Source organism: Ruditapes philippinarum, unplaced genomic scaffold (genome assembly GCF_026571515.1).
Source record: "Ruditapes philippinarum isolate M1 unplaced genomic scaffold, ASM2657151v2 ctg5830_1_1_1_1, whole genome shotgun sequence".
NCBI classification, from domain to species: domain Eukaryota; kingdom Metazoa; phylum Mollusca; class Bivalvia; order Venerida; family Veneridae; genus Ruditapes; species Ruditapes philippinarum.
The window spans coordinates 29,783-56,486 of NW_026858300.1; the positions used below are offsets into that span (position 1 = coordinate 29,783).

A 26,704-nucleotide genomic window follows, 5' to 3' on the forward strand; every position below is an offset into this window, starting at 1 on the left:
TACAATTTTAGCAGAAGTGTTTTATTTTCAAAATTGTCAGGTACATGTGTATTTCTTTATCACATACACGTGCCGATCTTGCGACTCCGTAAAAATGGTAATGCACGGCCGGCCGTGCATAGATATTTTGACGTGGCGTCATTTGTGTTATAGACGCGCATCGCGTTATTATGGAGGCTGACTCGTGTCATTCGTTTTTTCGCCCGCGAACCCGCCAAGCGAAAAGTCGAGAATTAACAAGTAAAATGGCGGGGAATGAAACTGCAAGGGCGAGGCGAAGTTTAATAAATAGCGGTCCCGCTAATTAGCGTGCTTTCACTCCGCGTTACCGCGATTTTATTTCTTAAATTTCGCTTCGCCCTGTGCCGCCGCTTATTGGCGAATTTTCGCACCGCGGCCCCGCCAATTTAACTTATCAATTCTTGACTTTACGCTTGGCGGGGTCGCGGGGGCGAAAACAAGAATACCACCATACGTTTCACTAAAAGCATGTCAATGTAAATATGATTCCTTTGCAGTCTAACAGTCTTTATTTTGGGTATATGATAAAAAGGGAATATTGTATTTGTGTAAAGGTTCATTACTGCAATTATTGAACGAGTTGAATAAAAAAATATTTTGCTCGCTCCGGACTCGCATAATATAAATTTATTCAACTCGTTCAATATATTTAGTATTAAACCTACACTCATTCAATATAAGGACCATTATGCCTCAGAAATGATGATATTTAAATTTCTCAAAAGTTTTTTCTTTTTTGTGTACTTTTATAAAAATAAAAAAAGCCTACTCATTAGTCAATTGCCTAAACGACCTTTTTTATTGCCTTCGAAATTTAGTAGTTATAGTGATTTAATATTTCATATGAAAGTCAAAATTCTACTTTATTACATTTTGTTACTTTTTAGTTTTATGAAAAATCATTTTACATTCTTCAAATAACAATCATCTAAACATGCTCTTATTCATTATTCAAATGTTACAATTCATGAAAAGGCTTTCTCCTTTGAAGAGTTCAAATTTAGACAGGATACGCAGTGATGCAAATATACATTTACACTTTTGAATTTTCTATGCATAAGAATTAGTTCTAGCCAAAACAATACATTTTGAAATGAAAGTAAGAGTATACGGCCGCTTCGACCTTGTCTTCGAATTCATAAGGGAGCAGAGATAGAGGATCGGTCCTTAACGATGACGCTGCAAAGAACATTTCCTATCTACAGTAGTGTAAGCTAACAAATGATATGGGCATATAAATAAATGTTGTAGTGATGAGACCAACATGAATTAAGTAGTGGCGAAATTTTATTAAAAGAAGAGGGGACTTAAAATATTGTTCCTGTTCTCTGTTTATACATGAAGAGCTATATATTTTATAGGTAGAATGGTATATTTGAAGGAAGTTTTATGTTTACTAAGTACTAAGTACTATGTACTTTTAATATGTTACCTCAAAATAAAATCATTAGATCTACCTGTATTTGACAAAGAAACATCAAGATATTTTTACAGGTGATGTCTCTTCCAACGAGTTTTAACATCCGCAGGCCAGCTAGCGTCTTCTCAATTTTCATATTTCCCAAGGGATCTCAATTGTAAGAATCTGCTGGTAATTGTTAAATAAACTAATCTGAAGCTGGGACTAATATTATCATGGAGTTGAATAGACTAGTGTATGTATATCTGTGATATTATGTAGTGTATCTTTTTGTCCCAGTCTGAAGCAAACATTTTTTCACGTGCATACTGTACTGTATAGATCTAGTTCTATATTTTTTTTAAGACAACAAAAAACATAAATTAGATCAATGGCTTAGGAAAATAACTGAGTAAGTGAAAAAGCTAATAGAACAAGGTAGCAAATGTATTTTTTTGTAATAAAAATCCAGAAAATAAACAAAGCATGCCATCTCTGATTATTTTAGTAGTCATTAACCCTATGTAGCGCGTTTTTGTTTTGGCGGGAATGCTCACGTTGACTGTCTATTTTTAGACGTGACCCACTTACGCCCAACGTATCAAAATATGTGTATTTATACAAATAAATGTTATTCAATGATTAAAGGGCTCAAATATAAGAGCAATACATAACATTAATCAAATGAAACGATAAAAACAAAATGTCATTTTCTCAATCATTTGAAATCCCCAACTTTCATCGAATTCCCCCAATTGTTGTAATGTTCTAAGCGACTCATAATTGGTTATTTTTGGAAGTAATCATGGCGAGGTTACGTTTTCCTGGCCGTCCTGGCCATCGCTTTGATCGTTTAAGCCTTCGGTATTTTGCAGATGACATTAAGAATTCGCAGGACCCATCTTTAGCATTTTTGCCACAATTCCAACACGGCCTCAAATCATTTAGAGACATCGTTGGTTTGTCGGATGAGGTAAAACATATTTGTATTTCCATCGGCTTTCAAAATGGCCGACATCGCGAATAAAAACAAGCGTATGCATTGAAAAAGTGAACGTATTTAATGCGTAGAAGAACAAAATTAGTTATAACAATCAATCCCGCAATTATTGATTCAAGCTGATATGCATCACATCTGAAAAATAGTAATTGATCACGTGAATTCAGATTATTTACAAAAATAAGAGGATTCCTTGAGCATAGCATAGCATTGACTGATGCAATTGTATCCTTACCAACATTAACAATTCTGTGAACAAAATCAGGCCATACATTACTGCTTTGAAATTTGGAATTTATTGAATAATGCTATCACAATCTTATCCAAACAATATAATGTCAGTGCAGTATAGATAATGTGTAACAATCTTAAAAATTCATTTGATACCAATATGTAGAAACACATCTACTTCCTGTGATCACAAAAGCTATTACATGTTTACTTTTGTCAGTATAGCGTGTATGCATGTAGTAAAAGCAATAACCCTTACACATGGATTTATGGAATTGTATAGATTTGCAATACATTGATTTTGTTAACTATGTACATTGAGGTATAAGTGGTAACCAAATATATTTTGCCTGCTGCACAGTAAATGGGCCAATTTTTCAAAAATACATGTAATGCAGGCTTTTCAAAAAATATATTGCATTTTCTATTATTTCTTTGTATTTTTATATAGGACTTACTATAAAGCAAATGTGCCCCAAATTTTTTTGTGATAGCATTACCCAAAATAAAGATACAGACATTTTTATACCCTAAAAATGTCCAATTTTACATGTAATGTGTTAGCATCTGTTTTTTTGGTGTTTTTAGAATTAACACCGCTATTATCTGTTTTAATTTATCACTTAAATTTTTTACATGCACATAGAAAATTTAATAACCTTTCCAGTGATATATAATACTTGGTATACATCATCCTGGTTTTTATCGTTAAGATGATTTTAGTAAAATCAGACTTTTGTAATGCATCAGTTTTTTCAAAATTCAGTTGTTACACAAACAAGTATACCTTTAAGCAATTACAAATAAAATAGTACTTTATTGTCTCAATCTAATGAAATATGAATTAAAAACATATATTAAGTGTTTTCAATCCAAATTTTCAAACATTTTTACCAAAATAGGCATTTAAGTGGTAAAAAAACTTTTGTGATGAAAAAAACTGTAACATCCGTCCCCCTCTCATAAAATATGCCAATTATAAAACAATACTCATAAAAAACAATGTTTCTGGTGCTTAATGATAGCCTTACAATGAAAATGTTATAAAAAAATGCCAATTTCTATGTTTATGAGAAAAAAATACAATAATGTAAAAGTTGTCTGTAACATCCGTCCCCGTAACATCCGTCCCCCTATATAAGATGCTTATTAAATCTCACATAAACTGTAACTGGAAAGGGTTTTTACACTAAAACACCAAAGTTACAATGAAAAATGAAGAAATAACAGAAATAAAGCACTAAAATGATGTATTTATAAAAAAAATATTATTTGTGAACGCAAAATTCCTTAATTTTGAAAAAAAATCAATATTTTTTTGCTCTGATAACAAAATTATTTACTTTGAAATAAAATATATATTTTATTTTTTAACATCAAGTGGACCTATGAGTTTATTAAGATAATATTTAAGCTTATATGAATTTATAACAAATATAATCTTTTGTTATTCTGTGTTTACAAACTAAGGGTACAGAAGGGGACGGATGTTACAGAATTGAACTAAATATTCTTTTTACAGTAATACTAAACTTATCTTGTTCTTATGATGCATGATAGAGAAGTAGTAAGCTTTGCAACTGTATAGGAATGTTTCACACAACAAATAAAATACTATTTAAAAAAAACTAGAAGAAACAAACACAAAATTCAAAACAGGATAATTATATAGAAAGACTGGTGCCAAAGATAGAGATGTTGAAAGTATCTTTGTGATTAAAATTGGTCAATTGGTTAAAACATAAATTCTTTAGCCTGAAATAGTTAACAAAACCATGTATCCCAAGCCCCTCATAAACAGTGGGATATGGATCCTAACTCTATTACACACAGAAGGGGCTTGCACTTTATTGGAAGTTAACGAGCTGTATATTGGGAGCTGTGTATATTGGGAAGTGTGATATATTACAAAACAGTAGGGGTGCCAATTAAGGGTGATATATATTATGCTTAAAACAGTGGGAAATACTGCCATATCTGTTTCAAGAATGTCTGTCATTTAGTAATTAAGTTGAAGATCATTTAAGTCAAAGGATTTATTGAACTTCAAAATTTTACAGGCTAAATATGTAGTCACTGAAAAATAAACAAATAAAAAAATATAATTCAACACCCTGATTAAAATTTTTAGATTATTTTTCCCCCCAAAAAAACTCAAGCGCATTTTTTCATACAATTTGACCCATTTAATTATTGTTAATAAGTGAAAGAAACTTGTAAGTAAAGGATAAGGTAAGGATTCCTGTAATGAAAAAGTTGGAATAATTGTGAAAATTATTCTTGTAAATAAACCCTTCGCAAATTTTTTTTGCACCTATAAATTATATTGAATGACAAATAATTCATTAAGTTAAAGCAGTTCATGTACACTGAAATATTTACACAGACAATTATTAAAGTTAGAAAAAATGAGATTATGATACTGAATCATTTAATGAAATCTTTGGATAATGCTGCTAACATTCCACATTAATTTACTTAAAATTTCATCAAATCGATAGAACTTAATTGCAGCAATTTAAAATCTTATAATTTTTAATGAAAATTTTAAAATTGTGTATAATTTATGTATTTAGTAATGAGAAATTCAAAGCTTGCATATGTTTCAATCTGAAAACTTATTTTACTTCACACTGTATCATATCGTTTTTACAAAAATAAATTTTATTATTTAACGAATTTAAAAGAATTTTGTAAATAATTTCATGTATAGAAAAGGTACTGTTGGTATGACATTTTCTTTTTAATGTTATGCATTATCTGGAAACAAAGATTCTTTTGTTTAATTAGCAATGTTTTTATTTTATTCCAAACATTTCAATGTTCATTTCAAATGTAAGATAAATGGAAGAAAACTAAGTCAATGCAACTTTTCATTGTGAAACGCAAATAGTAAGAAACTTTATAATTGTCGGGTATATTTCTACATTTTTCTTCTCATAATTTGTTCAATTTTTTTAACATTTATTGTACTGTACAAAGCATATACTCTTATAAATTACATTACTTTAAAATAAAACCAAAAAAAAGTATAACTATGAGCTTTAAACATCTAGTGTAACATCCGCCCCCCAAAAATGTAACATCCGTCCCCCTGATACAATTCATTTTGGTTATCTGACAAGAAATATACAAAAGAAAGTCCTATAATTTCTACTGTTTTATAAGAAATGAGTTTGCATATTTGATTTAAGTATGATTTGGTGTACCTATCCTTGTTTTATTTCTCTCTGTTTCTAACATGTTTGAAAATTTAATTTTGTGTGAAAAATACTGAAAATTTGAAAGCAAATATTTTTATATCTAAGATGAATTTTCTGGATTTTTTTTTGTAACATTAATCAGAACACATAATATTTTAATAAAATAAAGAGAAATAATACAATTTTTATTATAAACTGTAAGATATTCTGACTTTTAGTATATCTTTGTAACATCCGTCCCCTACCCACACAGTCCGCAAGAGATGTAATATTTTGAAAAAAGTATCCAAAAAGTTATCCTTTCTTTCCAAAAATATTGTCATAGACACCCTAAGGTACTTAAAAAGAGCAAATATTGTCTTGTATGTTTAACTTTATTTTTTGACTTAGATGCTAACACAATTGGCCCATTTACTGTGCATCAGGCAATTTGCAGGTTTCCCATTTGCAAAAACAACTTCTTTGTTACACTGAAGAGTAAGTTAGGCCATTTTTGCTGAAATTATTGTAAATTGTGACATGTGTAATTGTGTACAATAAAAAAAAGTCAATTGGAATAAAATTCTGTCCAAATTATATTCAGTGTGTTGTGGATTAATTGGTACAGTAACATTATAATAAACAACTGTTTTAAATGCATCTTCAGCAAATGTTTACTGCGACTGTTAACAGTTAGGTATGCTGTGGTTGGTTTTTTGAACTTTTGAATTCTTGTTTTTAACTAGAATCATTTCTTGTCAGCAGAAAAAGAAGAAGCATTTACCCACCATGAATGTGTTTTGCAGTTTTCTATAGAACTGAGTTAAACATTTGATTTTTTTTCTTTCGTTCCTCTATAATACTTAATTATTCATCAATTTAATCAGTAAAGGACATTGGGCTTCTAACCTTAATTAATGGAAAAAAATATTGATATTTGAAAATTTGCCTCTAATAGAACTATTCACATTCTTTTATGTCTCCTGTACATTTTTATTTAGCCATTATCAGGTTCAGATCTTGCTAGTGACTTTATTTTTAATGTTGGAACAACCCATTTCTTACATATAGAGGATTTCAATATCACGGAGCCGTTTGTAATAGTATTGAATATGGAATCTGATGGTATTGCATAGAAATTAGATGACAAAGGGGATTTTAGAACTAGTCATTATTGCGCTACTGTTAAGAGTAAGAATATGGTTTAATTAGGAAATTCATAATTGACACTCTAATTACAGGATGATGAATTTGAAGGATTCACTGCTAAAGAACTCAAAGATGGTGAGAAGAAGCTTACTTTGTTTAATAAAGAGCAGCAAAAGAAAGAAGAAATGGAGGCACAGATGTCAGAGCTGGGCGAACCCGTAGAATATGGGGGGGAAAAGCTCAGGAAAATACGTATATCCTTAAAATCTTGGCCAGCGCCAGTAAAACCTGGAGTGAAAATGAAACATGTTGAAAAATCCAATGAAGTCTTACTTGAAGACAAAAGTGTTAGTCCAGGTAAAGCTAAATTTCATTCTACAAAGTTAAAAGGTTCAAAGTTATTTGACCACCGAAAGAAACCAAAGAAATTTAAATTGGACTATAAACATGGACTTCATGATACTGGTAATTTGGAAGGGAAAAGTAAAAAATCCGACATGGACATGGCAAAGTTCTTGCTTGAGAAGGCTAAACAAGCTAACAAACTACAAGAGCAAGCTAAAGCCCGCCGTTTGGCTGCTTCCAAGAAACCCGTCCAAGTTCAGCGAAGAGAGTTTGTATTGCCAACACAGAGTTCGCGTTCATCTCGGGTGATTAAACCAAATAAGAGGTTCTTGGAATCAGATACTGTGAATACAACTGTTATTAAAAAATCCAAATGTGAAGAAATTGTCGAAACTACACCAGAAAAACAACCAGACTCGACTTTCAAACTTGAACGAAAAAAGAGTTTAGACAGTTTCCGTCCAAGTTTCAGTGGCAGTCCGAACAGTATAGGGTTACTTGACCAACCACTCATAGTGGACGGTAAAAGAGACAGAAAACCAAGTTTGAAATTACAAATGTCTGATGATGAGTCCTCCCTGTTCTCTCCTACAAAGTCTGCGATGACCAGTCCATTGGCAGCACCCAAACTGGGAACCAGTCTGTTTGCAGGGTCCCAGTTTCAGAAGGCATCAGAGAAACAGAAATTTAGCATGATGGGATTTGGTGCCTCTAGGTTACACGGAACATCTATTGTTCAGAAAGCCAAGTTGCAACTTAATAGGGCAGCCCTGAATAAGTCAAAAGCAGCGTTGGCGAGGTCACTGAAGGCAGAAATGAAACGTGAAGCTAAATATGCAGAACAAGCAAAACAGTATGAAGCTGAAACCACTACGACAGTACCAACTGATAAACCAGTCATGGAGAAAGGTATGTTGTAATTTGCACTGTTTTATAATGAAAATATTTACACTGTTGCTTGTTTTTCTTACAAGAGATGACTTAATATTAAATGCTTTGTGTGTAGATATATTTTATGAATATAGGAAACTTTGAACCCTTTCTGTAATTCAGTGCCGTACAAACTTCATGTAAATGTCAGCAAGTTGTCATGATGGTGTCTTAAATATATTAAATAGTACTGATATTTAATGATCTCTGAGCGGGCCCTGTTCACATGGCATAGAAATCAATTTCTTTTTGGCTGCTGGCTTATTAGTCACAGGTTTCTGTGATCATTGATGCTGGTTTTTTAAAAAGGGCCATATTTTGCCATTTGCAGTGAGTAATAGTACAGAACATACTGTTTTCAGGGAAAAGGGGACGAAAGAGAAAGAGTTGTGCTGTCTGCGGAAAGAAAACAGACTTGACTGTTTGCTATGAGAAGATACTGGCCTGCATGTCTTGTAGAAGATTTTACAAGGAAATAAAATGGTTTATTAATGTAGGCACTTTCACCAAACCAATCTGTTATAAGAATGGTATGTACATGTACTTATGATACAAGTTTTCTTCCCTGTTTAGAGTGTTATCCCATTTACCTGTCATAGTGATATTTGTGCAAGTTCAAAAAGTTGGGTAAATGCCTTTTCTTAATTGGCAGAACGCTTTATAGTAGTCCGAACAAGGCTAACATTTAGGGTGATGGAAGGTCATGCAAAATAGATGACCTCGATTTATTTGAAAAAAAAATCATTGCACGAAAAAGGTTTTATAATGAATTAAGAACGTATTTACATTATGTGGAAGAGTTAAACCATATGCTTATTCACCAGTACTTGGCAATGAGGACAGTGCCACAGAATATCATTGTCACAATGACCATATTAGCAGTCCTGATCTTAAAAAAGTTAACAAATCATCATAAGACCATGTGTCATAGTTAATTGGTTCCCATTGAGGGGGTCATAGTACTCATACATGTTTCACAAACATCTGTGGTTCAAACTTGTTTTAAGATATTTTCAGAAAAAGCCAACAGATTTTTTTCATGCATAATTTGTTCAGAAATTCTAATTATTGATAATGAATAATCTTCACTCCTGATTATGTTAATGCTTTTCTAAAGTAGACAAGCTGCACAAGTAATGTGGATAACTTAAGATCGTTTATCTTATGGTAATTTCTTTCTTGTAATGAAAAGTGTATATATATTGAATAACCTTTTAAACTGAGCATATATGTAAACTGTTTCAGACAAAGTGTAAGTTGATACCTGACAAAATAAAATGTAGATTTTGTCGTATAAAGAAAAGCTCTTCAAGTTGGGTTTCCAGCCTTACCTGAGATGACAGAGCTGTTTGTAGAGGAAAAGAGGGAGGTGAAGAAAGCTGTAACGATTGAGGAACCAGTTTATGTAGATGTCGAGACTTGTTCCCCAGCTGTAAAGAAAGTTGAAGAGATTTGTTCCCCGACTGTAAAGAAAAGCGTGAGAAAGGGCACGCCCGTACAGTCTCCGATACATGTATCTGAAACACCAACACTTTCTATATCGCCTCCTCCGTTGCCTCCAACATTAGATGAGACAGTATGTATATATTCCTAATTATATACATGCAGTATGTATTGATAACTTTAGTTATAAGTTATGTCTGCAATAGGGGTAACTTTCTCAATAGTGGTTGTTGAATTAGTATCAGTTGGCTCAAAGGGTTGAGGGAAAATTCACTCAATTCACTCATATGCTAGTTATATAGATGCAGTACGGTTTTAATAACTTTAGTTATATCTGCAATAGGGGTAACCTTCTTGACAATGTTTGTTGAAGCGATGTAAGTTGGCTCACAGGGATGAGGAAAATTCACTCCTCTGCTCTTATTTACTCACATAATTTGAGAGACTGCAGAAGGACAAGAAAAAAATGTAGCCTGCTTGTCAAATATAGTACAGTAAAAACTCTGAAAACCGGACCCTTTCCGGACTTGACCAAAAGTCCGGTTTTCAGAGGTTTCCGGTTTTCAGAGGTTTTTTACTTTAATTGATAATTATGATGTGATTGAACTATGACTTTGTTCAAACATTTTGTATTTACTTTTTAACACTTTTGTCTAAGTCATATTTTAATTTCTTTAAGCAATAAATGTCTTAAGTGATTTCATTATGCAAATCCATAAATATAATTCAGAAAATCAGAAATTAAAACAACATATTGTCTGAAATATATCTTTTTAATTGGCTTTTGAAATATGTTTAGTATTACTATGTTTGCATATAATAAATATCCAAACAAATATCAATTTTTTTAGCAAAGCAGGAATCATTTTACAAAAGTGTCCCAATTCTTTTACAAATTTAAAACATTTAGAAAAATCATACTTATACAGGGAAAGGCACAATTGTAATGGAAGAGCAATAATTTAATTGCCAATAAGAAATTAGCACACACTAACAAGTGTTTTCCCACCTGCATAGATAAAAAAGGAGATCATTAACTGGTCATTAAACATGTCACCTGTTGAGATTATGTTTTAATATACATTAAAATACACAGAAAGTTGACACTTAAAATTGCTGTCCGGTTTTCAGAGGATTTTTTATGCATGTTTAGCATTAGAAACCATAGAAAATCGTCCGGTTTTCGGAATTCAGAGGTTCCGGTATTCGGAGGATTTTTTTTCAATGAACATATAAGAAGAAAATACGGGACTTTTGAAATGGTCCGGTTTTCAGAGGATTCCGGTTTTCAGAGGGTCCGGTTTTCAGAGTTTTTACTGTACTTACTTGTACTGCAGGGAGAGTTGCTCTCAAAATTGTTTTGGATCCCTAGCTCAAACCTCTGTAATTATGGCTTTGGATCTTTTCATTGGAGGAAAATTTTACAGGTATTTTATGGGAGTCTGTGGTTCTACACAAGTGCCTCAAGTGAAGCTGAAAGATTGTCTTGTGGGAGAAAATTGTCAATGTGTCAAGAACAAAAGAAGAACTTAAAAAAAGGAATTAAATTGCATTGTCACATAACTTATTATGTTGTTTCTTTTGATAAAATTGCAACTCCAAAATTTCATTTATCTAATTTCACTTATTTCAGCCAACAAAAGAGCAGGAGTTATCACCCCTGAAAGCTGGGGAAGGTTCAGAAAAGCGACAGAGAAAGAAGAGGGCATTTAAAGAGCTATTGCGCAATAAGCAGGACAAAGTGGAAGAGGAAGAACCAGTTCAACAAGGTAAACATGTACATGTTTGTTCTTTTATTGGTTGGAAACAAAATAGTCTTTAAGTTTCTAAAAGGGGAATAGCAGTTTGTTGTTGTTTTATTATGCTAGTGAAAACTGTTGTGTTACAATAATTTACAAATGGTGGATTTTTGATATCTTTTCATACATTCTCCACTTATGTTATGAAACAGACTCGAAGTTTAGAACTTTCTTTGCAAAGATTTTATGATAAAAACTGATTTTTAGCAGCCAACAGGTTTTACCAAACAACAGGACTTGGCAGGAAGAAATTACTGGGTACTTGGGGGAATATACAATGTCTTAACCTTTTTGCTTGCACTTACAAAAACACAAAAACTAAATTTTTTTTTTCTTACAGAAAAACCTGTCATTCAAGAACCCATACCTGTAGTTGCAACAGGAAGTGTTGAAATCTCCCCACGGGGTGGTCCAGGTCCAAGGATCAAGCATGTGTGTCGCAATGCGGCTGTTGTCCTAGGACAACCTCTGGCCACATTTCCTGAGAAGTCAGAATTACGTCTTAGTGCACTGCCAACAAAAGATAAGGTTCAGTTGTGGAAGAAAGATGAAGAGAGTAAAGCAGGTTAGGGGTTTAACTTTCTGTATTTCATTGTTCTTGTAACAATATTAAAACCTATATATTAATCTTAGCTCAATAGGGAGAGCATTGGCTTTGTAATCAAGGGTTTGCTAGTTTAATCCGTGGGCAAGGGGAACTTTTTGAGTGAAAACTGATCTAGGACATCAAGTCTTATGGTCATAAGTCAATCATTTGGTTGAGAAATTAGTAATTACTGGTTAAATATCAAGGATCAAAAGGTCAATACCAATTAAAAAATTCAGTCAATGATATGATATGTACATATTTCAGCAAATGATGAGTCTGATGATGATCGACCAATGGAGGAGATCATACAGCAGTCGGGTGATAGTGTTGTGATCATGAAGAAATCTCCGGCAAGGGGCAAGATCAGCAAGAAGCTGACCGGAGCTGGCGGTCTACATCTTTACAAAAGGAAGATGAGGTGTCGTCAGTGTCCCGGCTGCGTCAGACAAGACTGTGGGATATGTCGGCATTGTCTGTAAGCTGTAGTGTCTGTTATTCTTATTTACTTTATTTTAATTACATTATCATATCATACATTGATATGCAACTCACTACAGAGTTAGAGCAGTACCTCCAGATGCTTGCAGAAATCATGATCACAAAAAAGAAAAATATCGCTTTTTTACGCTGATTTTGACATTTTTCATTCATAATTGTATATAAATCGTGTGTGAATAGATGATTTTGACACCTAAAAGTGCATTACTAAGGGTGAAAAGGTGTGATTTAAACATTTAGAAATTCAAGCGCCTGTCTGGTATATACCGGAATATAGTATTTAGTGTGGTTGTGGTGCTTCAATCCTTTTTTTAGTCTCACTGAAAATGATTTGTTGAAATGTTTTTTGTTTGTTAATGACGTAAACAAAGTGTAGTTCACTCAAACCATATGATAGCATCTATTATAATTCAAACATATGTGTCTATATAGATCAATTTTCTTTTATTATTTAAATTGTTTTGTGATTCTGTTTTCTATGTACATTGTAGATGTTTATCTGATGAGTTTGTTTCAGGGACATGAAAAAGTATGGAGGCCCAGGGACTATTAAGAAAGCTTGTGTGTAAGTGAATAATTTTATTTCCATAGATTTCATGATTATGATTTTATAATTGCAGAGATAAACCAAAATTTGGTGGACAAGGCGTTCTCAAACAGGGCTGTGTGTAAGTCTATCTGTGTAGTGTTTAGTGCTGTGTTGAAGTAATTAGTTTTGCTTGTAGTGCTGTGTACTCGTATATGTGTTGTGTATCTTTGTAGAATGCTGTATACTTTAATTTTAGCTACATAATTATGCTTGTAATAAACTATTTTAAATGGTTATTTGTACAACCAGGCTCTCTTTAAGATCATTTCTAACAATTAGACAAGTTTTATTCAAGGAAAAGAATTTATTTTTCTTAAATTGATTTGATATTTAATGGAATAGTTGACTCACAGAATATTATTAAAGGGATATTCAGGCAAATTAATGACAAAAATTTCAAAATTATCTTATTTACTCAAATCGCGCTAAAATGACATTTGTAAAAGTGCCAGCATGAATTTCTGTATAAAGTCTATATATTTTGGGTTTGAAACGTAAATATATCTTTATATGATGAACGAAATTATGCCACTGACAGAACAAACCCTGGAAGTTACAATAACAGATATTGTGGATATTGTATGATTGAAACAAACCTTAATCATTCATTTGGCCTGCTCTTTAACGTTTCAAGAGTTCACTAAGACAACTAATGTGAAATCTTATCGCTCTAACCTGACCCACAGGAAACCACCATTTTATTCTTTATAAGGAGGAAAGTTTTGTTCCTGTGACTGCCAAGTGTATTCATTTTGAGGACATTTACAGATTAATGAATGAAAAGTTCAAAATGAAGAAATGAAAATTTTGCCTGTGTCTCCCTTTAAGTATTAAAAAAAGGTTGACCCGCCCCTGTAGCTTGTTATTTAGATTGTAAGCTTTTAACTTTCTTTGCTTGATATATAATTAACAACTGTATAGTTTTTGCTTTTTCTTTTGCTTTAGTGTGGCACTTGGGTAATCTTTTGTTGCTCTTACTGACCTTTAATTGTATGAATGGACACGATCTACTTCTGAATTTGTGTAATGTACACTTTCTTCTTTCAATTTAAACTGGTCTTTAAACCTTTTTCTGCTGACTGCAACTGAATCTATCAGTAAAACCAGTGCAGACTAAGATCAGCTGGCACATCCTTGCCATCTGATCGTGGTCTGTACTGTTTGCTGTGTACTTATTTTGTGAACTTATTTTGCGATTTTCACTAAAAATAATAGATGGTTTTGTCCGGATTGAAAGATGGACAAGTCCATTTAAGGTATTTAGTGTAGTAAGAGTTATTTTATTTCCAGAAAGTTTCAGAAAGCAATTCTTATATTGAACAACAGTCAATTGTATAAAACAGCTGGTCTGGCACTGAAGTGGTGACAACGGCTTACTATAGAGTCTAAAAAAATTGAATGTTATAGAAAGTAGTGCTTAGCAGTTGTTATGCAATGTGTCCATTTATATAATTTTTTGTTTTGTTTTTTTTTCATTATTTTTCTTGTGTTTTTTCCATCTAAAACTTGTGATATATGTATAACCTTTTCAAAAGGTGTCCCTACATAAATTTCTTTTCATCATTATGAAACAGTACACAATACTGAGAGCCTCATAGAATTATAGTGACCATTCATGAATATTAACATTATTTAAAGGCCTGCTTACACTTATATAGATGAAGAAGGAGCACATTTATGTCAAGTATTATATAAATGATTTTAATAATATTGTATTAACAATTATCTTTTTATGCCTTCCCTGAAAGTACTCTGGATATGCTGCTTTGTATATTTCTGTCCATTTACATTTATAGAGCAAACTTCGCCTGATATTAAATTAACTACATTAAGAAGTTGAGTTTTACATGACTAAAAAAAATTCTTTACATTTACATATCCCTTTATTCGAATGAACTTTTCTTGAAAATGTTATTTCAGTTATCTGTTTTTGTTCAGATTTTGTTTGTCTTTGTTTATTAGAATCTTTTAAACTAAATTTAGTTAAGACAATAGAAAATGAATTAGATTCTCATCCATGTTAACAAAAACCCATCAATCCATGATGGATTGTAAAAGACTTTGGAATAGTAATAAATATGAAATATAGGTACATAATGAAAATGAAAAATAGAAAATATATATGTAGAAAAACGTGCTCTCACACCCCATTTCCCCTAAAAATTTTGATGAGAATCTTGTTATTTATGTTCTGTTGCATTACCTTAATTTTATAACTGATTGACTGTGCCTCAAGTAAAACAGTTTTAACATGATAACTTTTATTCTGCTAATAATTTTATTCAGATTTCTTTAAAGCAAATTATACCTCAAGCAACTGGATATAGATATGAAGATGCATATTAATTTGTAATTGTTTTTGATTACAATTTTTCAGGGAACGAAGATGTTCCAAGCCGTTAATCAAGCGTTCAGCTACAGAAGCATTCATTGATGAAAAAAAGAAAGATGTAACTGTACCAAGAGTTGAACGGACAAGAGCTGTCTCAGAAAGTGATGGGCAGGAGGGTCAAAGTGATTTTGCTCCTAGTGATAACCTGGAACCAGTCATTCCAGGGTCAGAGGTCACACAGACTGTGTTTGGTCTAGAAACTCAGACTGGTACCCTCCTTGAGGATGAGACCCAGTCCAATAATAATGTCTCTGAGAAACCAAATGAAAATATTCCTGCAGAAAAGGAGGCGAAGCCTCTTCCAGAGCAAACAAGTTCGCAGAAATATGATTTAGAAAAGCAGAGGATTGTTACTAGGGGTCAAAGCACGACCACAAGAAGTCATAGTTCAGAGGTGAGAAAGTTGACATTTGAGGATATACCAAATTTCCAGCTAGAAAGAATATCATCACGAAATAAAGAATCTGGGAAGATATCATCAAAGTTGATGAAAAAGATGGAAATGCAGGAAAAATATTCGAAGAAAGAAGGAGGGGTATGAATTTTTTGCTTTCTTCGACATTTTACCGGTATGCTGTTTTGGTGTGTTTCATTGTTTATTAGTTTTTTTAAACATCAGAGAAGATTGTTTTAAAAGTAATTTAAGCATAAAAGAAAACATGTGCTGTGTTGAAAGGACTTTTCATGGCTACAATTTTTAGCTCGACTTTTTTTTTTTTTTTTCAAAAAAAAAAGTAGAGGTATTGCTATAGTTGCGGTGGCGTTGCCGTCCGCAAACTTGTACCTGGATCATAACTTTTTTTATTTCTTGGTGTATTGTCTTCATACTTGGCCACAACAACCCTTGGGACAAGACCTTTCAGTAGACCACACTAACCTTTACCTTCATCCATAAATGACCTTGACCTTCAAGGTTAAAAGTCCAAATTTTGCTTGTTCATGCTGTTATTGGCTCTTACTTTGTTATTACTGAATGGATTGTCTTCAAACTTGAACATAATAATCTTCAAGGATATCCATTAAAGATAACCAGACAGACCTTGACATTCACTCATAAATGACCTTGACTTTGAAGGTCAAATTCTTTAAATTTTCATTTTTTGGGCTATTATTGGCTGTAACTTTGTTATTTTTGAATGGATTGTCTTCAAACTTGAACATAATAATCTTCAAGGATAAACCTTAAAAATAGCCAGACAAACCGTGACCTTCACTCAGTAATGACCTTGACTTTGAAGTTCAAATTATTGAAATTTTCATTGTTTTGGCTGTAACTGGCTGTAACTTTGCTATTATTGAAGGGATCAATTTCATATTATAACAGAACATACTTAAGGACAAGACCTTGTTGTTTATCAAACACTTGGGCTCTTTAATGACCTTGACCTTGAAGGTTAAATTACTAAATTTTCTCAGATTTGATGACCATATATATTTATTGGTGTGTATCTGTATCATCATCAACAACAACATCAAGTGACACCACCACGTGACACCACATGACTCCACCACGTGACTACCACATGACTCCACGACGTGATTCAACCACGTGACTCCACCACGTGACTTCACCACGTGACTCCGCCACGTGACTCCACCACGTGACTTTACCACGTGACTCCACCACGTGACTTCACCATGTGACTTTACCACGTGACTCCACCACGTGACTCAACCAACGTGACTCCACCATGTGACTTCAACCACGTGACTTCATCATGTGTGACTCCACAAACGTGACTCCACAAACGTGACTCCACAAACGTGACTCCACCACGTGTCTCCACCATATGTCTCCACCACGTGACTTCACCACGTGACTCTACCACGTGACTCTACCATGTGACTTCAATCACATGACTTCAACCACGTGACTCCACAACGTGACTCCACCACGTGACACCACCACGTGACATCACCATGTGACACCACCATGTGACACCACCACCTGACACCATGTGCCAACCACGTGACACCACCATGTGTCACCACGTGACTCCACCATTTGTATCTATTTATAGAATTTTCTATTTATAGAATTTTCTATTTATAGAATTGTGTGTTTCTATTTATAGAATTTTCTATTTATAGAATTGCGTGTTTCTATTTAAAATTTATAGACGAAACAAATGTGACAAGACAGACCGATTAATTTTATAAAAAGGAAACGTTAAGATTTTGTTCAAACATTTCTTTGCTGCTTTTAGAGAAAGTAAAAAGTCGAGCGTTGCACCCGCCCGGCGGTGGCTCTTGTTAACTTTTAATGTAACATTTTTCTTACCATTGTTATAAATGATGGATGTTTTCTATATTTATGCCAATGAAAACAATTTATATTTTTATTTCCAAACAGAATGATGGCCAATGTTACCCAGTAACCTTACAGTCGGTACTCCCTGCATCAAGACAGTGGGGAAGTCTACTTTCACAACCAAAATACTATCCTATCAAGGTGGACTTTAAGGTATAGTTGTCTAAACATGATGTTTCATATGTAGGGTTGTCCACTTGATTAACGCTAGTGTTGTAAATTCGTCATACAATCAAACCTTCAAACAAAGGCCACTCAATAGAGACAAAACATGGTCTAAATAGAAAAGTGGTCTTTATTATTAGAGGTTACTTTATTACATTAATCAATGAAGGGTTATCTTTATTTACAGGGGGTTATCTTTATTTACAGGGTTATCTTTATTCAGAGGTTGTCTTTAACACAGGATTGACAGTACAAGAATATAATAAGGAAGAGAAAAAGAAATTACCTTGGCATTGACCAAGCTTAAATCTTTGAATGGGCCTCCGATCTTATAACAGGAACTAGCCATTGTTCATTTAAAAGATTTCAAAATGAAGGTGCTAAATTCACTAGGCCAAAAGGAAAAAATGTACAGTCAGATTTTGGACTGGCCTATGTCTGTACTATAATACATTGTGTATATCCTTATATTTCTAATAATTAAGTGTGTATTTCTTCCTTTCTTTCAGGGTAAATGTGATTTAGGTTCAGCTTGGAATTACGGGATGGCTTTAACAATATCAAATGCTATGAGTGTTAGAGCCTTGTGTTTCCTGTGTGGAAGTGCTGGTAAACATGAGGTCAGTCATATTTTCATAAAAAATAATGCAAAAAGATATTCATTTGCAAACACAAATCAATAGAATTGGATTGTTAAGCACCCTGATTTAGATTGTTAGGTACCCTGATTTTCAAAGTCTGTTAGTCTCACAGAGAATTTTGGTGATTACTGGTTAGTTATCTATGAAAGTCTGTTAGGTGAACCAGCCTCTGAGATTGTTTAAATTTCACACATAAAATCAATTTTGAAGATAATTTTTGAAAACAAAAATGTGGACATCTAAGGTGTCACCTTTTGATCATCTATCACTTACAATTTACATGTTGTATGTTTGAGTCACTAATACAGACCTTGGATATCTAGCTTTGGGTAACTTAATTACATTCGTTATTTGACTTTGCAAAACAGTTAACCATAAGCTAAATATTTAGGTCTGTACTTGAAGCCAGTATTTGATTTTTTCTTCTAAAAATAGCTACTGAATTTACAACTTCATTTATAAAGCCAAAATGACAGCATTCTAAGCAAGAAATTCATTCATTAAAAGTGCAAGGGAATGACATCATTTTACATATGCAATTTGTCTTACACAGGGGTATTAGATGACTTTTTCTAGCAGTGATATAAACAGTTGAAAATTCTCTCTTATATGCACTAAAAATCCTATTTGTGAGATATATATTTTTTTTTATTTCAGATGATATATTGTAACATATGTTGTGAGCCTTTCCACGAGTTTTGTTTGGAAGACTGGGAACAGCCGACGCCCGATCACTTTGACGATTGGATATGTGCAGCATGTCAGTTCTGTCATGTTTGTGGGCGACAGAATAATGTAAGTATATTCATACTGTAAGCGAATTAGTAATTAAACTAACTACTTTGAGTATCAACTTCTTGATATTTGTTTTGTTTGTCACTTAATGCTGGTGATAAAGGCAAATTAGTTAATAGACACTATTATACACACTTAAAGTTAAAAAGTAAAGTCATATTACATGTATCTTATAAGTTATCTTTCTTATTCCAGCTTTTACAATGTGATAAATGTCAGAACACGTACCATCCTGGTTGTCTGGGACCTAATTACCCCACTAAACCTTCTAAAAGAAAAAATATCTGGGTAAGTATAAAAAATGAAATATGATTTACTGGTAGAGCAGTATCTAGGTGGATAATTCTGTCATCTTGTTAATCAGTCACCATTTGAGATATAGGGAATTATATGTATTCTGGTGTCTAATATCGGACAAAGGTTCAAATGTACCCTTTATTGTACCTTTCTGAGTCCTATTGAAACCAAACTATAATCTTAGACCAGTCTATTTGATGACTTTTTGATACATGTACGATGTTTTGAAAGGCTGAAGTGTGTTAGTGTCTGAAATATTTTAGAAAGAAAATTTGCTGAATTCTATAAATTTCTGAGGTTACAATTTGTATCCATTTTAAATACATGTATTTTGCTTTGATCAGTGTGTCGGGGTATGTATATGTTTTGAGTCATAAATATTAATGAGCAGCCCCACTTGAAAACATGTGTAAGTGATATTGTTGCAAGACACCCGCCCATTGATTGAGGTATTTAATACTTAATAGTTGTTGACGCAAACTGCAAAAATCCCTTGTACAAAATTTAGGTTTAAAATGTTATTTGAGTGACTTATAAGTAATGTAAACTTAAGTAGAGGAGGATCATACAAAATTGTTACCTCTTCTCGGAGGTTCTCTGTGTATCCTGTAAACTTTATTTTATTCTCTTAATGTTTGACATTATTTCACATAATATAAAAGTTTTGTACTCCTGATTTCTTACAGATTTGTACAAAATGTGTGAAATGTAAAAGTTGTGGGGCAACAACTCCAGGTTCGGACTCCCAAGCCACATGGACATATGATTTTTCACTGTGTTTTGAATGTGGTCGGTTGATGGACAAGGGTAATTTCTGTCCTATATGTCGGAAATGTTACTCGGACGATGACTGGGAGTCGAAGATGATTCAGTGTAACATGTGTGAGAGCTGGGTACATTCAAAATGTGAAGGCCTTACAGGTATGGTGTAAATTTAAGTACTTGAAATATTGATGTTTTGATACACGTCTATTGTTTTGAATCTATTTCGTCTATTGGTGAAAACTCACATCTAGTTTGTTTAATACGAATTTTGTAAACAAATATTGATAACATATCCTCTCCTTAGTGCAGCAACTGTTTAACTCTTACTAAGTTTTATAAGTTAACACATTACTGCACTAAGGTGGCAATATAAGAAATGTGCATGAAACATAGATGAATATCAAAACTTTTTACTTAAATATATTAGTTTAGAGAGTATTTTATTCAGAAGATCTTTAGATTTCCTTTACTATTAAGGTCTAACTAACTTGATTCATTCCACTCAGTTTTTTGCAGATAATGTGAAAAAATATGGACAAGTTCATAATTTCATTTTCTGAAGACAACTTAAAATAAGAATGAACTATTTTCAGCTTTTTCTATAAGAATTGTTTATGATAGATAAAAATTAGTTTTCTATTATTTTTTTCCAGATGAAATGTATGAAATATTGTCGTATTTACCAGAAGATCTCTCTTTTTACTGCCGTAAATGTTTCCCCGTCGGCTGTCCTGAATGGGAGAGTACATTAAAACGAGAACTTAGACTAGGCCTGGAAAATATTCTACAGTCATTAATACTTTCTAAATCATCACAATATATACTGAAACAGGAAAAGGTAAGGTGGATCATTACAAAAATATACTAGCTTATAATTATGTTATAGGAATGTGTAACATTTGATATTTGTGTATGTTTAAGATTGGGCCTCTGTAATAGAGTGATTGAAGTTACTAAATCATATGCCCCTCATTGCTGTTTGTTTATGCCTTACAATGTCATTGGATTCATTTATGTGCAGGAGCTCTCTAGAGCTATCTTGGAAAGATCATCTTTACTCGGTTATTTGCCTGCTTATGCCTAAAAATGTGCATGGAAGAGGACTGGAAGTTTTTTTTCCAAAGTAGCCATATAACCATAAAGTGTTAGGGTGTCTTAATTTATATGTCACCCTCAGGACCTCTTTATTTTGTTCCTTACCTTGCTGGATGCCTTATAGATTGTTCTGTGGAGCTGGGCACTGTTGCAGGGCTGCTTTTAGTGAATATCAATCTTCCTTGTTTATCTTTCCTTTTACATTCAAAACCAGACTAAAACTGTAATAAAAAGTATGCTAGAAAATAATGTATAGGTTTTAATTCTCAAGAAAATCATAAAATGTAAAAATGTTCAAAAGGTTATCTATGTTTATCCTCTCTTGCAGAAATCTCCTCCAAAACAGCAAGCTCTGCCCTCTCACCAAACTCCAGAAAAACAAAAGAAATCCTACACATTAAACAACACTAGAAATACAGAGGCCACACAGGAAAGGGTGAAAAGAAACATGAAAAGTTTTGAAAAAATTAAACAATTGTTAAATTGTGGGAATAGTAAAGGGTTGACTAACGGTATTGTTGAAGATTCAAACATTGATAATCTTGAGTTAAACAGCGAAGATTCATGTGAAAACGGTCTTCAGACTGATAATAAGTTAAAACAAGCTTGCGTAAACGAGTTTGGAAATACTATTAATGACACAAATTCAAGAGAAAACCATGTTGCTATGGAAACTAATGATAATTCCGGTGATAACTCACTGTCTCAGACTAATAATATTGTTGGTGATACTTCTGACGTTGCTGAACATGTGATAAATACTGTGAATAATGAGATAACAAAGCAAAGCTGTGATAATAATGATGATAATGACCCTAATAAGGGCGTTCCTCCTAATGAGGGTTGTCCTGTAACCAAGGGTTGTCCTGTAAGTAAGGATTGCGCCACCAGTAAAATTGTTGAAAATAAAGGAATGGTGGAAGATAGAACTATTATCTGTGATAAACAAACAGTTAGTGATTATGTCAATAAAGTGCAAGGTTGTGATGATGAAAGTGAAATTAATAGGAAAACAACTGAAGAAATTCATTGTGATAATACAAATAGTGATAATGCATTGACTTCTGGGAGTTCTGAGCTTCCACAAAATGAGATTATTAGGTCAGAAAGAATAGACGATGAAGTTAAAAATGAGAGAACTGAAGGTAGTGAGGGGGTTGTCACACATTCAGAAGGTAAAGGAACACAGTGTAGCATTACTCATCAAAAGCTAAATACTGATTTAAATGTGCAAGTTGTAAATGTTGGAATTTCAGGTGTAGACACTAAGAAGTCAGATTTAGAAACACAGGCAGCTGAAAATAAAGGGGAAGTTGTTCAGAGAAGAAATACTCGCGTACATTTTAGTGTGGATGAATCCAAGAATGAACATGTTGTAGGAGAGATTAAAGAGACCGAAAATAATTTTCCGAAAGATTTGATGGAAATTGCTCAGAAAATGAAAACTGGGGACTATAAAAGTGTGGTAAGTTTGTATGTAATCTTTTAAACAGATACAAAAGATACATGTACTTTGAATTTCTTTTTTCGCTTTACTTTTTATAACAAGTGTTTCAAAATTAGGATGAAGATAATTTCATGTTTGAGAATTTTGTTTGTGAATTGGGGGAAAAAGAATTGTTTTCTCTGTCAGCATAAAAAAAGGACCAGTCACCTATTATACCTTGTACCCTTAAATACAGGCCCTAAAATACCCTATATAATTAAAAATATGACAATATCATTGGGGACATAAATTGGCCCTAAAATACCTTGTACACTTGAGAATATGACAATATCGGCTAGATACATGCCCTAACTGAGAATATTAACATATTGGCGGGGAAAAAACAGGCCCATGATATACCTTGTATAACATTAGTTATGTTACAGGCAATATTTTGTGAGGATATATTACGTGTAATACAAACCTACCTGGATAATGAAGAAGAAGCTAGAACATCCAGGAAGAAAGCCACACAGTCTGCTAAATCAATATTTGCTAAGGTAATAATTATATTTTATCTGAAGTTAAACAACTTATCAAATTGGGGTTAAGATTGCTGATGTTGCCACTAATAATTTTGAACACTGTAGTGTGTTGAATTGTGTTGTTGATAATGAAGCAGTTGTGGTATTTTAGAATTTTACAGGCAGTTCCAAGTTCTTGTCAAGACTGAAGATCAAATTGAAATTTAGATTGAATATAAGAAAAAAAAAATCATGAAATTACATCTTTACTATAGCTTTGTTATACATGCATAGCTAATAAAATAGTTCTATTATTTGACAGCAACTAGAGAAAGTGTTTCCATGGTTTAATGTGAAGACATGTAGACACTGGTACAGCATGAGAAGTCTACCAGAGTAAGTGTATATTACAATATTTTGTTAAGTTGTTTTGGAATTGACAAAATAGTTTGATTTTACACCCACTTAGTCTTGTTACGGATTTTCTGCAGCCAAACTTGTGGCTATTACTTTTGAGATTTTCTTGCTCAGTAATAGACATTTTTTTAGGGCTGCAGTTCTGTATTCTTGCCATTCTTTTCCCCCAAGTCAGAAACACATATGAGCAGCACACTGCCCATACATAAATGTTGAAATTGGACAACTGAACGGATTTCAGACAATTTAATAAAAAAATGTTAAAAATCTCAAAGATATATATTCCTTTAAGCTATTTCAACAAAATAATTTATCTTTCATGGATATAATTATTTTTCATCAGAACTCTTCAATTTTCCTTACTTAGATGTGAATTATCCTTACCCAGATGTATAATGTAATTATTACAATTATTACAGTGGAATGTTAGCAGATGCTACATTGCCTCCTAACAACGACCATACTTACGCTCAGTGGTTAGAGAGGATAGAAGTCCCAAGGTCGCCTCAACCATCACCATTCAAGAGGAGGACAGCAACACCTGTAAAGAAATACATGCCAATTGGTAAGTCCCTCATTTTAATTATGTTTGTAAATTTCATTTTAGTTTAAACATAAAATTCACTTTAGTTTGATTATGACGAAAGTTAAGATCTTTTATTTGAAAGACATAGATCACGTCCTCAGTCTTGAGAAAATATGGTTGTTATATGGCCCAGTAGGTCTCGAGCCTGCAAGCCCTGGATTGATTAAGAGTTGGGACTTGTTCACTAATTAGCAACTATCTGATAAGCATTAGTGATGACACTTTTATTGAGATGGGTCAGCAGACCCTACTGTCGGCTGTTTCGGTATTACAAAATCCTAATGAAAATATTTAAACATTTCAAATGAACAAATCTGTTGCATGAATTCAGGTAGGTAAGAATCGTCATGCCTGTCAATGAATTGGAATTCTCTATATTTAATTCAACCAGATAATAAATGCTCGTAAATTCTTCACATTTCATTAAGATGCAAAATTGAAAGAAATCAGTTCACGGCTTAAATATATTCTTGAATAACTTCTTTTACATTTCCAAGTGCTTGAAGAAAATTTGTGTATATTGGTTAATCATTGTACAATTTGATTTGGGTAAGTTTGGAAGATGTAAGTTTGTCATAATGAAAAATAATGTTTAAATAATAGTGCCTTTATTACAAAACATTTGTTATGTATATAGATGAGGAAGATTATGAGCCTGGTCAGATGTATGATGGTGATGATGAAAGAAAGTGTATGTTCTGTCAGACATTTGGTGACCAGGAAGCTAATGTAAGTACCTTACTTTATTCATTATATAAAATATGTATCTTATCCCTTTCTGACCGAAAAGCGAACGTACAGGCTGATCTGGATCTGCACTGGTCGCACATGCGTTAAAAATATATCCATGTGGTAAAGGGTTAAGAAATAGAATATAACTCCAAAGGAATGTGCCTTGGGTGACAGTCTTCAAAAATTAAGTTAACATATTTAGAAAGGAACCTTTGTTGGTATTGTACAGATTCTATCTCAAGCCGTTAAAATAAAAATCAACCTATATTTTGGTAAATACACTGACTTGTGTTGCCCTATTTAAAAGAAAAGAACTGACATAAGGAATTAAGTAGTTTTATTGATTTGGCTCAATGTTGAGAACTTATTTTAAGGTTAAGCCCTACTTGTTATAGTAGTTAGCTAATACTGGTAGTATTTTAGTTATTCTGTAAGTGACGCACTTTTTAGAAATTGTGTATTTTATATAAAGGATGCTGGACGATTATTGTACTGTGGACAAGATGATTGGTGTCATATAAACTGTGCATTATGGTCGGCGGAGGTTTATGAAGACGCTGATGGTGAACTTAAGAATATTGTAGAGGCCTTTAGTAGGGGCAAAATGTTGGTAAGTTATTAAATGCATTTCTTTTTTATGGAAAATGATGATTGGTTTGAGTATAGAAAATTGGACAGTTATAGTGCAGTGTTAAATCTAGAACAAATTCCCAGGGGGCCCTTCGGGCCCATAAACTTTTCAAAAGGGGGTCATTTGAGAAAAATGGGGGCCCACACTTAAAAGAACATCAAATTCAAATAAGGTATTGTATCTTTTAAGTTAGTTGTTCACGTACCATATGTAGACCAAAAACGGTTGCAAAAATCAACTAACTAAAAAAATGACATTATTTTGACCTTTTTTGAGAGTTCTGTTAGCGTTGATACAGGCTCAATTTTAAGAACTGATTGGTAAAGAAACGATGACATAAAGTTCAAAGAAACATATGAATCATATTTTAATGTTACAAGGGATATTTGATAATAATGTTCAGTTTTTAGCTCGACTATTCGAAGAATATGAGAGCTATTGTAGTCGCCCCGGCGTCGGCGTCAGCGTCCACGTCGGCGTCTGCGTTGGTTAAAGTTTTTTGTAAAGTCAAATATCTCAATTATTACTTGAGATAATCAATTGAAACTTGCAATACTTATTTATAGTAACAAGGTACATCAGATTGACAAGTTGGATAACTCTGCCTACAATATTGACAGAATTATGCCCCTTTTTAACTTAGAAATTTTGGTTAAAGTTTTTGTAAAGTCAAATATCTCAATTATTGCTTGAGATATTCAATTGAAACTTACAATACTTATTTATAGTAACAAGGTACATCAGATTGACAA

The 26,704-nt window shown here is 33.0% G+C and overlaps 2 protein-coding genes across 2 annotated transcripts; both read left to right on the forward strand.

Moving 5' to 3' along the window:
- Positions 1 to 2,153: 2,153 nt before the first annotated feature.
- On the forward strand, positions 2,154 to 8,807 carry LOC132752716 (uncharacterized). Its single transcript, XM_060743080.1, has 3 exons — positions 2,154 to 2,393; positions 7,075 to 8,236; positions 8,620 to 8,807. Exons 1-3 carry the CDS (start codon positions 2,226 to 2,228, stop codon positions 8,805 to 8,807), a joined length of 1,518 nt encoding a protein of 505 aa, XP_060599063.1. The 5' UTR covers positions 2,154 to 2,225.
- A 704-nt stretch (positions 8,808 to 9,511) lies between these two features.
- On the forward strand, positions 9,512 to 25,931 carry LOC132752718 (histone-lysine N-methyltransferase 2A-like; the record flags this gene model as incomplete). Its single annotated transcript, XM_060743082.1, is given in 18 exon segments — positions 9,512 to 9,833; positions 11,334 to 11,469; positions 11,840 to 12,064; positions 12,353 to 12,563; positions 13,207 to 13,254; positions 15,553 to 16,102; positions 17,921 to 18,031; positions 18,553 to 18,663; positions 19,342 to 19,479; positions 19,675 to 19,767; positions 20,463 to 20,697; positions 21,195 to 21,379; positions 21,965 to 23,101; positions 23,509 to 23,622; positions 23,909 to 23,982; positions 24,423 to 24,568; positions 25,227 to 25,318; positions 25,794 to 25,931. Coding segments are annotated over 18 exon segments (3,984 nt in total), but the record flags the coding sequence as incomplete, so codon positions are not given.
- Positions 25,932 to 26,704: the final 773 nt, after the last annotated feature.